At 48.0% G+C, this 13,563-nt stretch overlaps 1 protein-coding gene across 1 annotated transcript; it reads left to right on the plus strand.

Moving 5' to 3' along the window:
- Positions 1 to 927: 927 nt before the first annotated feature.
- Positions 928 to 11,019, plus strand: il15l (interleukin 15, like). Its single transcript, XM_055028177.1, has 4 exons — positions 928 to 1,664; positions 4,495 to 4,536; positions 8,460 to 8,597; positions 10,491 to 11,019. Exons 1-4 carry the CDS (start codon positions 1,524 to 1,526, stop codon positions 10,596 to 10,598), a joined length of 429 nt encoding a protein of 142 aa, XP_054884152.1. The 5' UTR covers positions 928 to 1,523; the 3' UTR covers positions 10,599 to 11,019.
- The last annotated feature ends 2,544 nt before the right edge of the window (positions 11,020 to 13,563 follow it).

Below are 13,563 nucleotides of genomic sequence, written 5' to 3' on the forward strand. Positions count from 1 at the left end.
ACAGGGTCAACAGGGTCAACAGGTCAACAGGGTCAACAGGGTCAACAGGTCAACAGGGTCAACAGGTCAACAGGGTCAACAGGGTCAACAGGTCAACAGGGTCAACAGGGTCAACAGGTCAACAGGGTCAACAGGTCAACAGGGTCAACAGGGTCAACAGGGTCAACAGGTCAACAGGGTCAACAGGTCAACAGGGTCAACAGGGTCAACGGGTCAACAGGGTCAACGGGTCAACAGGGTCAACGGGTCAACACGGTCAACAGGTCAACAGGGTCAACAGGGTCAACAGGTCAACAGGGTCAACAGGGTCAACGGGTCAACAGGTCAACAGGGTCAACGGGTCAACAGGGTCAACGGGTCAACAGGGTCAACAGGTCAACAGGGTCAACAGGGTCAACAGGTCAACGGGTCAACAGGGTCAACAGGGTCAACGGGTCAACAGGGTCAACAGGTCAACAGGTCAACAGGTCAACAGGGTCAACAGGTCAACAGGGTCAATGGGTCAATGGGTCAACAGGGTCAATGGGTCAACTGGTCAACAGGTCAACAGGGTCAACAGGTCAACAGGGTCAACAGGGTCAACGGGTCAACAGGTCAACAGGGTCAACAGGTCAACAGGGTCAACAGGGTCAGCCCCACATGTCACCCAAACAGAACCATGTGGGCCAATCATCACTGTTTGGTCTTTGCTTAGTTTATGACAAACAACTAATTATTTGAATGTGTTTCCAGTCAGACTGAAAAAAAAAATCTGTTGATCACAGAGTGGAGAAAAAAACATCCTTTCAAAGGAAACTGTTGGACAAAATTGATGGGAAATTATATAAGGGACTATTAATGTTAGAAGAGGAGGAGGAAGAGGAGGAGGAAGAGGAGGAGGAAGAGGAGGAGAAATGAAAGAGTGGGAGGAGTGAGAAAATAAAAGCTACAAAGCGAGAGAAGAAAAGTGGCAGAGAAACGACTGAAGCTCCAAACATTCACCTTTTAAACTGGGAACGCAGGAAGACAGAGACCTGCAGAGGACAGACAGAGACCTGCAGAGGACAGACAGAGACCTGCAGAGGACAGACAGAGACCTGCAGAGGACAGACAGAGACCTGCAGAGGACAGACAGAGACCTGCAGAGGACAGACAGAGACCTGCAGAGGACAGACAGAGACCTGCAGAGGACAGACAGAGACCTGCAGAGGACAGACAGAGACCTGCAGAGGACAGACAGAGACCTGCAGAGGACAGACATCTGGACATGCAGACTTTCTGGATGTTCCGTTGAAGCCTGGAACAGAACCTGGGTTTCCTGGAGGGATGAGCTGAAGGTTCTGGAGTGAGTGAGATCGACCCGTTTGAGGTTCCCCTGACTGGACGCCTGCCAGCTGTCCTGGGATTGAACCGGGCAACCAGTGGGAGCGTTTCAGCCCGGTCCCACGGGGTTCTGGTCCCGCGGGGTTCTGGTCCTGGCCGGGCCCGGCTCCGGCCCAGGATGCGGAGCTGAGGCTGCAGCAGCATCAGATGATGGTTCTGCCATGCTGAGCGGCGGTCCAGTTCTGGTGTTTCTGTGGTCTGTGTGTCTGCTGGCGGCACCGAACCGAACCCGCAGGAGGGACCTCTGCTCTCTGGACCGGATCAAGAAGGTTGAGTCACTCAACAACATGCTGCCAACGCAGGTGAGGCTCAGAACCGGGCCGCAGAGTTCTGCAGATTTATGGGATGGTTTATCTTGGGTCTGTGATTTATCAGCTGCTCATCTTTAGACGCTGCACTCGGGTAAATGAGTGACAGCAGAGCGGAGCAAAGATCACCTCCATCTGGTCTCTGTGCTGCTGAAGCGAACCGGACCGAACCGGGTCATTCTTCAACAAATGGATCTATCCACATCCACCCAGCTCAGGAAAAGCATGAACTCAGAAAAAACTGCAAAATGAAACAAAATCCAGAAAAAACTTGTTCAGAACCGAGAAGAACGGCCCATTTGGGCCGAGACCATCGTGGCGCTTCAACTAATGTCCGCCTGGTCTGCCCTCTAGTGGCTGCTTGAAACCCTGCAGCTGGGTTCGGTCCGATGTGTTTGAGCTGAACTGGGTCTCAGCAGCACATGTTCAATTTGTAACTCGTGTCTTCAGAGACGTGTCGCATCACCTCACCTTTAGCCAGACATTTTCCCACGTTCAGCTGCGTCTTTCCTGTTTCAGCGTCTGGAGATATTAGCAACGGAAACCTGGTCAAATCTGTTGGTCAGAAAGCTGAGCAGAGAGACGTTGGAGTAGGGGATAAGCCTGATGGATGGAAGAGAAGCTTCATCCATGAAGCTGCTGCCAAACACACAAAACCGCAACCAGGAGAAAAAACTTTCAGCAAAGAAACAAAGAGCAGATCTGCTCCAACATGCTGCGTGTTCGAGTCCCAAGATGAAGCCATGAATGTTTATTTTGTAAAGACATCTGAAGGTTTCCTCCGTCTGTTTGCTACGTCTGAAACAAGTGGAGGCAAAACTCAGAACGCGGCTCACTGCTGTCAACTCAATATGCAAAACGTCTTTTGTCCACAAATGACATCATATTTTTACAAGCTATTGTGCTGCCCGTCAGATGATGTCTCCCCGGGCGAAGAGCCCTGAATGCATGTGCCCACTTTGTGCTCATACTGATGAAACTTGATGTGTTGTGCAGCGTTTTCAGTGTTTTGTGGTAATTGTGAAGTATTGCTGCGTCTCCATGCTCTGATGTTGTTTGATGAACCGGAGCAAACAGACTTCAGGCACAAATTTGAATAATCATCACCAAACCCGCCCAGACTGGACGGGTTTGGACCTGTTTCAGTTCAGTTTTATCTGTAACAGGATCTGAGCTGCTGGTTGGTGTTGATGAGTCGCATTCAGAGACAAGTTTCAACTGCAATCTAAGAAACAGAGGACGGCCTGAGGGAACATGGCAGCAATCAGTCGTTCTGATGCTGAGGCATCGCTCCTCTGGCGGGTCAGAAATCCTTCGGGTTCTGCTGCCTGACCCGGTACCGATCCGGACTCTCATGTTGAAGTTTAAACTTTCTATGAATGAACTGATCCTGGATCACAGCCTTCAGTCAACGTGAAACGTTTGGCAGGACTGAAGATTCTCCACAAGAAGGCGCTGTGACAGCACACCTAGAAACTGGTGGACTGGGGTCAAAGGTCAGCAAAGGTGACCTTAAGAGGAGACCTAAGCAATGTGGTCCAATCAAGGTGATCAAACATTTCCATCTCCAGTGATCAATCAACAAATGCTAATTTGCTAATTAGCATTAGCCATTTTCTTCTAACTTTGACAACATTTCGCTCTCAGCTTCCCTGAAAGTGATTTTTCCAAATGAATTCTAAAGTGCTCATTTTTGTAGTTTGGATCTGTTCGGGTTTGAATCTCCTGCTGCTTTCTGACTGCAGCCAGTTAGGCTAATTTAGCAACCGTTAGCAAAACTCAACAATGAGACTGAAAAGTTGTCTCCAAAGAATCACTTCTTGCTAATTTGTATATGCTAACAGGTTTGACTCTGTAGAGGGCGAAAGAGGACATGTTGGGTCTTCGATGCATGTTGAGGAACAATCTGGACGAATTAAATGCTTCAGTATTGAATTCTTGGTCGATGTGGAGGAGAAGGAACGTCTGATTGGAGCTGCAGGTTTAGCACAGCTGGTTTTTAGCTAGCAGTGCTCATCATTGCTCATCTCCAGGCCAAATGTTTCTGATTGTTGACGCTGGCCCGCGGGCCGGGTCCTCCTGACCCGGCTCGGGTCCTCCTGACCCGGCCCGGGTCCTCCTGACCCGGCTCGGGTCCTCCTGACCCGGCCCGGGTCCTCCTGACCCGGCTCGGGTCCTCCTGACCCGGCCCGGGTCCTCCTGACCCGGCTCGGGACCTCCTGACCCGGCTCGGGACCTCCTGACCCGGGCCGCAGCTCGGGTCTCTAGGATCAGGTCTGGACCTTTGACCGAAGCTGGAGAAGGAAAGTCCAGCAAACAGAAACACTGGAACCAGATTTATTCCAGAACAGCAACGTGTTTCTGATTTGTGAAGTGAAGCTGGTCCGATGTTTTGAGCCTCGCTCTGTGAAACTAAACATGATCTGTTGCTCATGTTTATCTTTGTCCTCCAAAATATTTCAGTCATTTCTTCATATTTTCCTCTGAGCAGCCAAACGTTCCTAAATATCTCAAAGCCCAACGCGTCTGATCAGAGCGCAGAGTTTCTGTAATCTAGCAGATTTGGTTTTTATCGGCCATTTTATGCGGCGCTGCTCCGGTTCCTGTGAATATCAACACATCCAACTGTTGCTCTTTGTGGCTCAGACACTTTTCAGCAGGTCAAGGAATCGGTTCTGACCCGGTTATGTCAGGAACAATCTGGAACAACTCCAGAACCAGAGCATCTCTGAGACAGAAATCACGTTTCTATGGTTTTTCAAATAGTTCATTTTGCATTTATTGAATTGTAAATATAAAATGCAGATGTTTGGTTTCTCCACAGATGGACTTGAGTCTTTACACGCCTTCAGTTGACGACTACAAGGTGAGTTGCTCTGCAGCCTGGACCTCCTGCTGGGTCACGATGCAGATCTCTGCTTCTTCCCCCTTAAATTGGAACCAGCTGCAGAAAACCTCAAGTTGAAGAGACGGTCTATCTAAAGCCACTCTTCATCACTTTTCAATCATTTTTCTAAATGCTTTAACATTAAGTTGTATTTATTCCTGTTTCTGTGTGTTGTTACTTCTCTTATTTCTGATCTGGATTTCATTGGGTTTCGATGACTTTACTTGTTTGTAGTCGTTTCTAATTGTTGGTGTTGAAACAGATTTTAATCTCAGAGACTTTCCAGCTTAGATCATTGAAGTTTCCAGAAAGACCTGCAGCGTTTAGTGGGCGAAGCTTCATCCTATCACTGTGAGAATCCAACATGGCTGACGGTTCATGATGTGCATGAACAGTTTCATGATCCAGGCCATTTGCTCCTTCAGTTTCCTAAACTTGTGTCTCAGTGTAATGAAAGCAGCAGCCTGGCTCTCTCCGGTCCACTCAGAGCAGGAAGTCTCCCAGAACGTCTGAGCTCTGAACATAAACAAGTTTCACCTCCTGACTCTGGAAAGTGCAGAAGCTGAGATTGACTTTGGCGGCAGCAGAAGAGGCGAAGCTTATCGGCACAGAACAATGAACACGGCGGGGCGGTTCACTGGCTGCAGGCTCCACGTCTTCATTCCTCAACATGTGGATCAGCCACTGATCACAGCTTCAGGCTTTACGCTCTGCTGCCTCTAAATGGAGGATTAATGCAGCAACAGTTTCATCTCAGGCTGCAGACAGAGTTCAGGGAAGTGGAGGGTTCTGCTTCAGCTCCGATCAGAACCACAAAGCTGCTCCAGACAGGAAGGATTTATCAGACAGACCTTCTGCTTCCCATCCTGATAAACCCATCCAGTGCCCGGCTGACCCAGCAGGGGTCATAAGGTCACCAGGTCACACCCAGGGTCCAATCTCTACTCGTTTTTGCCTCCATTAGAAGTTGTGCACAAGCTGCTGCCATCGCTTCTTCCTCGTCGGCCATCTTTGGTTCAACTTGTTTGGTCTTCAGAGATTTTGACTTTTACCATCTGACATGTGAATGTTGGTGAGGACCTGGAGTCTGTTCAAAAACCATGTGAAGCTGGAGATGCACATGTTCCAACATGAGTCCACATGTTCCAACATGAGTCCACATGTTCCAACATGAGTCCACATGTTCCAACATGAGTCCACATGTTCCAACATGAGTCCGCATGTTCCAACATGGGTCCACATGTTCCAACATGAGTCCGCATGTTCCAACATGAGTCCGCATGTTCCAACATGAGTCCGCATGTTCCAACATGGGTCCACATGTTCCAACATGGGTCCACATGTTCCAACATGAGTCCACATGTTCCAACATGGGTCCACATGTTCCAACATGAGTCCGCATGTTCCAACATGGGTCCACATGTTCCAACATGAGTCCACATGTTCCAACATGAGTCCACATGTTCCAACATGAGTCCACATGTTCCAACATGAGTCCGCATGTTCCAACATGAGTCCGCATGTTCCAACATGGGTCCACATGTTCCAACATGAGTCCACATGTTCCAACATGAGTCCACATGTTCCAACATGAGTCCGCATGTTCCAACATGAGTCCACATGTTCCAACATGAGTCCACATGTTCCAACATGAGTCCGCATGTTCCAACATGGGTCCACATGTTCCAACATGAGTCCACATGTTCCAACATGAGTCCGCATGTTCCAACATGAGTCCGCATGTTCCAACATGGGTCCACATGTTCCAACATGAGTCCACATGTTCCAACATGAGTCCACATGTTCCAACATGAGTCCACATGTTCCAACATGAGTCCACATGTTCCAACATGAGTCCGCATGTTCCAACATGAGTCCGCATGTTCCAACATGAGTCCGCATGTTCCAACATGGGTCCACATGTTCCAACATAAGTCCGCATGTTCCAACATGAGTCCGCATGTTCCAACATGGGTCCGCATGTTCCAACATGGGTCCACATGTTCCAACATGAGTCCACATGTTCCAACATGAGTCCACATGTTCCAACATGAGTCCACATGTTCCAACATGAGTCCGCATGTTCCAACATGAGTCCGCATGTTCCAACATGGGTCCACATGTTCCAACATGAGTCCACATGTTCCAACATGAGTCCGCATGTTCCAACATGAGTCCGCATGTTCCAACATGGGTCCACATGTTCCAACATGAGTCCACATGTTCCAACATGAGTCCACATGTTCCAACATGAGTCCGCATGTTCCAACATGGGTCCACATGTTCCAACATGGGTCCACATGTTCCAACATGAGTCCACATGTTCCAACATGAGTCCGCATGTTCCAACATGAGTCCGCATGTTCCAACATGAGTCCACATGTTCCAACATGAGTCCCCATGTTCCAACATGAGTCCACATGTTCCAACATGAGTCCACATGTTCCAACATGAGTCCACATGTTCCAACATGGGTCCACATGTTCCAACATGAGTCCACATGTTCCAACATGAGTCCGCATGTTCCAACATGAGTCCACATGTTCCAACATGGGTCCACATGTTCCAACATGAGTCCGCATGTTCCAACATGAGTCCGCATGTTCCAACATGAGTCCACATGTTCCAACATGAGTCCGCATGTTCCAACATGAGTCCACATGTTCCAACATGAGTCCACATGTTCCAACATGAGTCCACATGTTCCAACATGAGTCCGCATGTTCCAACATGAGTCCACATGTTCCAACATGGGTCCACATGTTCCAACATGGGTCCACATGTTCCAACATGAGTCCACATGTTCCAACATGAGTCCACATGTTCCAACATGAGTCCGCATGTTCCAACATGGGTCCGCATGTTCCAACATGAGTCCGCATGTTCCAACATGAGTCCGCATGTTCCAACATGGGTCCACATGTTCCAACATGAGTCCACATGTTCCAACATGAGTCCACATGTTCCAACATGGGTCCACATGTTCCAACATGAGTCCACATGTTCCAACATGAGTCCACATGTTCCAACATGGGTCCACATGTTCCAACATGGGTCCACATGTTCCAACATGGGTCCACATGTTCCAACATGAGTCCACATGTTCCAACATGAGTCCACATGTTCCAACATGAGTCCACATGTTCCAACATGGGTCCACATGTTCCAACATGGGTCCACATGTTCCAACATGGGTCCACATGTTCCAACATGAGTCCACATGTTCCAACATGAGTCCACATGTTCCAACATGGGTCCACATGTTCCAACATGGGTCCACATGTTCCAACATGAGTCCACATGTTCCAACATGAGTCCACATGTTCCAACATGGGTCCGCATGTTCCAACATGAGTCCGCATGTTCCAACATGGGTCCACATGTTCCAACATGAGTCCGCATGTTCCAACATGAGTCCGCATGTTCCAACATGAGTCCACATGTTCCAACATGGGTCCGCATGTTCCAACATGGGTCCACATGTTCCAACATGAGTCCACATGTTCCAACATGAGTCCACATGTTCCAACATGGGTCCACATGTTCCAGGTTCTGCTGAAGGGTCAGACTTTAGTCCAGTCAGGACTTTACAGGTTCAGTGTTTGTGTTCATGCAGCTGCAGTGAGGAAGCATCAGGCCTGCAGCCTGGCAGACGACCTTCACGTTGGTTCCTTCAGAGTAGATTCGCTCCAATAGGAAGGACGTCGTCTTGCCTCCTTCCCAGTAAAACAGCCTTTTGAAAATGTCTCCATTCTTCTTCCAAATTTTTAAACTGGCGATGCGCATGCAGCTCAAATCCGACCTCGTATTTAAAATCCCACCTGCAGATACAATAGAAACCTGCTGCAGCTGACTGAGGCCTGTGGTTTCTGTGTTTGCTGAGTCTTGTTCTGTCCCAGCAGAAATGTCCCGGCGCCACCTTGAGCTGCTTCACCGATGAGCTGAGTGTCCTCTGTGAGGAGATGAAGGCCAGCGGCCTCAACCGCACCCAGCAGAACCTCAGCCAGTCCATCTGGAACCTGGCTAAGAAATTTAATGAGGTGAGCAGCAGGAACAACAACAATACTACTATTACTATTACTGTGAGTACTACTACTATTGCTACTATTACTGCTAACAATGAGTGAGACTCGTGTCCATCACACGGACATCCAGACTCTCTGGACGCTCCAGATTCCTCCGTTTGATTTTCTGCACATGAATGTTTGGCTTGTGAAGCTTTACAGACCAACAGTGACCTGGCTCGGCCTGCAGGGGGAGACACTTTGGGTCCTACTGTGCATGAGACGCAGCAGATGATTCAGCATTTGATCAGTCGTTTCCCCTGTTGATGAGACGGTCTAGTAAAAGCATGAAGGTTTCTGCTCTCTGGTTGCAGCCAGACGCTTCCTGCGTCTGGCTCGGTCCAGTATGATCCGGTCCAGTTCGGTCCGATCCGGATGGTTGGGTTAGTTTAGCACCACCAGGGAGGCTTTGGGTCAACGTGAAGAATGACCCCACCAGTCCCGAGTGGGCGACGCAACTCACGATCTCCTCCAGGAGAAACTCGGATCATCGATGCAGAAAGAAGAAACCTGAGAACTGAGCCTGAAAGCCCCGGAGACCCGAAGCTCCCAACAGAACCGGCGACCCAACCAGCTCCTGGTGGAACCGCGGCCCTGGTTCTGCTGACAGTCTGGGAGGACGTTGTGTTTGGGTTCAGGTCGGGTCTCAGACCGAGAGCAGCGCCAGGATCTCATCATCCAGCTCCACCAAAAAGGGGCTCAAGAAGTCAGCCTCTGGCGTCTGCGGCACAACGAAGCAGGAAAAAGAGCAGAGCAGAGGGCTGTGGTGATGCTGCAGGTGATGCTGCAGGTGATGCTGCAGCTTCTTTGCACCTGCTGCATTTTGTTCCAGTGTTGCGACTTTTCTGTATTTGTCGTTGCTGAAAGCGGCTCCTTGCGTCTGGCTCGGTCCAGTCCGATTCGGTCCAGTTCGGTCCGGTTTGTTCCAATCCAATCTGATCTGGTCCGGTTCAGTGCGGGCTGGTTCAGTCTGATCCGGTCCAGTCCAATCCGGTCCGGTCCACCTGTCTCTCTGATCTCTGCAGACTCAGAGCAGGACGTCCTCCAGACTTCACTGGTAGAGGAGGAACCGGTTCAGATTCCTGGACAGAACCGGGCCCAGCTGGACCGCCTCTGTGTTCTCACAGCTTGATGCTGGAAAACAAACTTTGGTCACCAGGACAAAATGTTTCCACATGTTCATTAAAACAGCAAATATTCACAGATTCCCTCCTAAACATCATGAAACAAACTAACATAAAAATAAGACCTGAAAGTTTTTAAAATCTGTTCATTAATTCATTATTATCAATTAATTTAAGAAAAGAAGGTTTTCTGTTCCATTTGTTTAGGATGATGAATACTCTCTCTTGCCCTCATCTGTAACTATGGAAACATCCTGAACTACTGCTGGCTGAGTGGTTCCACCTGCTGGTCGGAGTGTGGAATGACAGGACGGCGAGTCGCTCAGATTGTTGCTTTATGTTCAGAGGCGACTGCAGACCTGATCGATGCGAACTATGAAGCACACTGAGCGTCTGGAGGACGTCTGTTTTCAGTTTGCTCCATTTTCTTCCTGATTGCAGCATTTTTGTGTTGCATTTGCTGCCCGTTTTGCCTGTCAGGCACCGTAAATAATCACAGTTCGGTTGGTCGGAAATTCACTGGGTTTATTGAACCGGCTGGTTCCGGATACAGCAGGAGGATGAACGAATAGCTGATATGTAACTCAGTCACATTTTTTTCAATTTTACTTCAATTTTCACCATCATTCGGGTTGGAATATTTTGCTGTTATGTAAGTTTAGGATTGTTTTTCTGGCTCCTTTCTTGTTTTTCTTTTTGCTTCTCTGTTCAGTGAAACGTTCCCGTCTCTGTTTTCCTTCCCCAGTCGGAGTCGGATTGCCGTCAGTGTGAACTCCACCCGGAGAAGAGCCCTGAAGATTTCCTCTCAGTTCTTCTAAACATTCTTGAAATGATTAATTTTGGAAACTGCTGAGGAGATGCGACCAGGAGCGTCTGCAGAATGAAGCCTGGAGGTCCGTTTTGCTCTGGACGGAGCGGGAACCTGAAGCTTGGAGCCATGGATGTTCTGGCTGGAAGAAGCTCAGCATCTCTCCAGACAGAAAGGCGAAGGTCCTCTGATTTTGACTCTTAGCTGGAGCAGAATCACAGGTGGAGGTTGGATGGAGGTTGGATGGAGGTTGGATGGATGCTAGAAGCTCTGGTTGCTCCGCCCCACCATGTTGTTGATCCGGAGCGACCCGACTCTTCTGCCGGGGGCTGCATGGTTCCTGAGGTGGGTGGGAATGTTGGACAGGCCGACAGTTTCCTGTTTCCTCCACAGCTGGGACGTTAACGGGACACAGAACCTTTGTTTGAGTAGAAATGCTGTTTCTAATAAAGATTGCTTGGCAAGACGTCTGCTGCTGTTCTGTGTGATCAGGACGTTTTCAGATGTTTGATTGAAGTGTGTTGAACCTGGGACTCATCTAAAGGTCTCTGGATCTGAAGGTCCAGGTTTCCAGCAGTACCAGGTTCCCAGACCGGTAAATACTCCTGGATGTAACCCGTAACACACCCTACATCCCCAGCAGTACCCTGCACCCCTGGGTCAATATTTAATATCCTACAAGAAAACCTGCCAGCTGCCTCCACTGCACCGGTTCCTCTGGTTTTCCACGTGTTAAACAAAGCATGACTATGTAGACTAACCAGCCTGCATGTGTTTTATGTCCCTTGGTGGGCCCTGGGGGACCGGGCCCCTTGACCCAGTACCTCAGGGCCGGTGCCAGAACACATTGCGTGTTTCCAGTGAGACTCGCTCATGGTTGACTGCAGTCACTGAATCTGTTCAGTGACTTCAGGGTCAGAACTGTCTGCCTTTTGCAGATGATGTGTCCATCAGTCCAGCTTTCATTGGAGCGACTCGGAGAAAGTCTGGAGCGTCTGGGATAAAAATCAGCACATCTGAGTTCATGACCTTGAGTCGGAAAAGGGCAGAGCCCCTTTTCTGGGTCGGTGACCAGGTCTCAGGCCAAAATACTGAAACTTTATTCACTCCCTGTTACTACAAATAATTACCTCTAAAGAATCTGAAACTCTGAAATACCCAACTAGGAACCAAATAACTACTCTGGAAGGCATCCCATCATCCCTGTGTAGGTGATCCCTAACCCTGTAGTCACATCATTACAATCCAAAGTATCACTCTGCCGACAACAGAGCCAAATATACAATCAGGATTTGTTCTTCCCTGCTCATCCAGGCTGGATCCTCCATCAAGGCTCCACTCTAAATGTTTCTGGTATCTCACGTTGTAACATTTGGCTTGAATAAAGCGGAACTCACAAAAAACACAAGGGGGATCTTGTCCCAGGTAAATAGAGTACAAGTGTTACCAGGTTAATTTGAAATACAACAAATGTTCAACCACTCAGTACGACATTAATAGGTTTTTACCAGAAATTATTTATTCAGAAACCCAAAATTTGAATAGTTAATAAACCTAAATCAACATCAAAACCCACCCAAAATAATGAAGGGTCTGATTCGCCTTGTTCGGGCTGATTCATCAACCACACTTACAAAATAGAAAGTCCCAATAGTCCTGTTCCTTTTTTACATTTTTGTCCATAAAAGAGTCCCATAACTCCAAATCTAACAACGTCCTGGAAGCGTCGCTCCGTATTAATCCCCGTCTTCAATCCCGAAAGAAAAAAATCCAAAACGTCAAAAAAAAAAAAAAAAAAAAACCAAAAAAGATGAGAAAAAGAAGAGTGGTACCACCCAAAAACCCCCAAAAGATAATAAAGTCCAGATCTCACCGGGAGCGTCCCTTTTCCCCCCGGTGGCTTCCTGGCGTCTCCTTCTGCACCGGGCGGCGTTTCCTCGGTGCAAACTCCGGTCCAGGCTCCGGTCCAGGCTCCGGTCCAGGCTCCGGTCCAGGCTCCGGTCCAGGCTTTCGGGCGCGATCTGCGGCGCTGGACGAACCTTAATCGATTTTTTTTTAAATCTTTTTCGTTACTTTTCTTTGATTTAAACAGACAATAAGGCCAAAACTCCCGCTGCACAGATCGACACATGAGCGTCTTTCTTACTGATTGCGCCGCGTCTTCCGGCGGACACGCCCCCTTTTTATCACTAATTCCCACACACCTGGCCCCAACATGATTTACCCAACATCAGGTTTTTAACAGCGGAACTTCGACATTTTTCTTTTAAATAATGAACTCCTCAACTGTTCCACTAGACAGCTTGGAATTTTTAACATTTAATATAGTCACTGAGAAAAACAAACATAGTGGTTATGTTACAACGTTGTCCTCGCAACAAAATCCAGTTTTTATTGTTTTCATTCCGAACTAACGGCTATGACTAACAGCCAGTAATTAGTTGGATCACAAATCTATGGAGCAACCTTCAGAGTTTATGAGCTTCTGGTTTCTGCAGTTGAAGGAAAACTTTTCATGTTTTCATCCTGGCAACATGAAGCCGTTTAAAACTTTATTAGCTCATAAAACACATTAACATTCTCTACGATCCAGCGCTCAGATCCTTTATTTACACCGGGATGATTATTCTGTGAAACATTGTTTCATCTACAGCAGTGGTCCCCAAACTACGGCCCGCGGGCCGGATGTGGCCCGCCTCTACATTTGGTCCGGCCCCCTGAAAAATACCAGAGTATTTTCATATATGTACATTTTTATTTGATAAGTTGGACTTTTGCAGTAAAATGTTCCTTAGTTATGAACTTTATTTATGATTAACAATTGGTTAGTAACTATTTTATACATGCATATAATTGACATATATCAGTTATACATATAACGACATATATGCGTAACATATAACAGACCCCAGAAGGGTGGATGGATGTTGCCTATATGGCAACCCCCATCAAAAAAATCTTAAACCCGCCTCTCTCAAAGAGCGAACGGAATAATGGCGAAAAGATTAGG

Source organism: Poeciliopsis prolifica, unplaced genomic scaffold (genome assembly GCF_027474105.1).
Source record: "Poeciliopsis prolifica strain line A6 unplaced genomic scaffold, Auburn_PproV2 SCAFFOLD004, whole genome shotgun sequence".
Taxonomy (NCBI): Eukaryota; Metazoa; Chordata; class Actinopteri; order Cyprinodontiformes; family Poeciliidae; genus Poeciliopsis; species Poeciliopsis prolifica.

Excerpts from the sequence above, each read along its gene's own strand:
- il15l (XM_055028177.1), top strand. The coding sequence starts at position 1,524 with ATGCTGAGCGGCGGTCCAGTTCTGGTGTTTCTGTGGTCTGTGTGTCTG. Across the intron at positions 4,537-8,459 it reads CTTCAGTTGACGACTACAAG|AAATGTCCCGGCGCCACCTT; the intron begins GTGAGTTGCTCT and ends CTGTCCCAGCAG. Across the intron at positions 8,598-10,490 it reads TGGCTAAGAAATTTAATGAG|TCGGAGTCGGATTGCCGTCA; the intron begins GTGAGCAGCAGG and ends TTCCTTCCCCAG.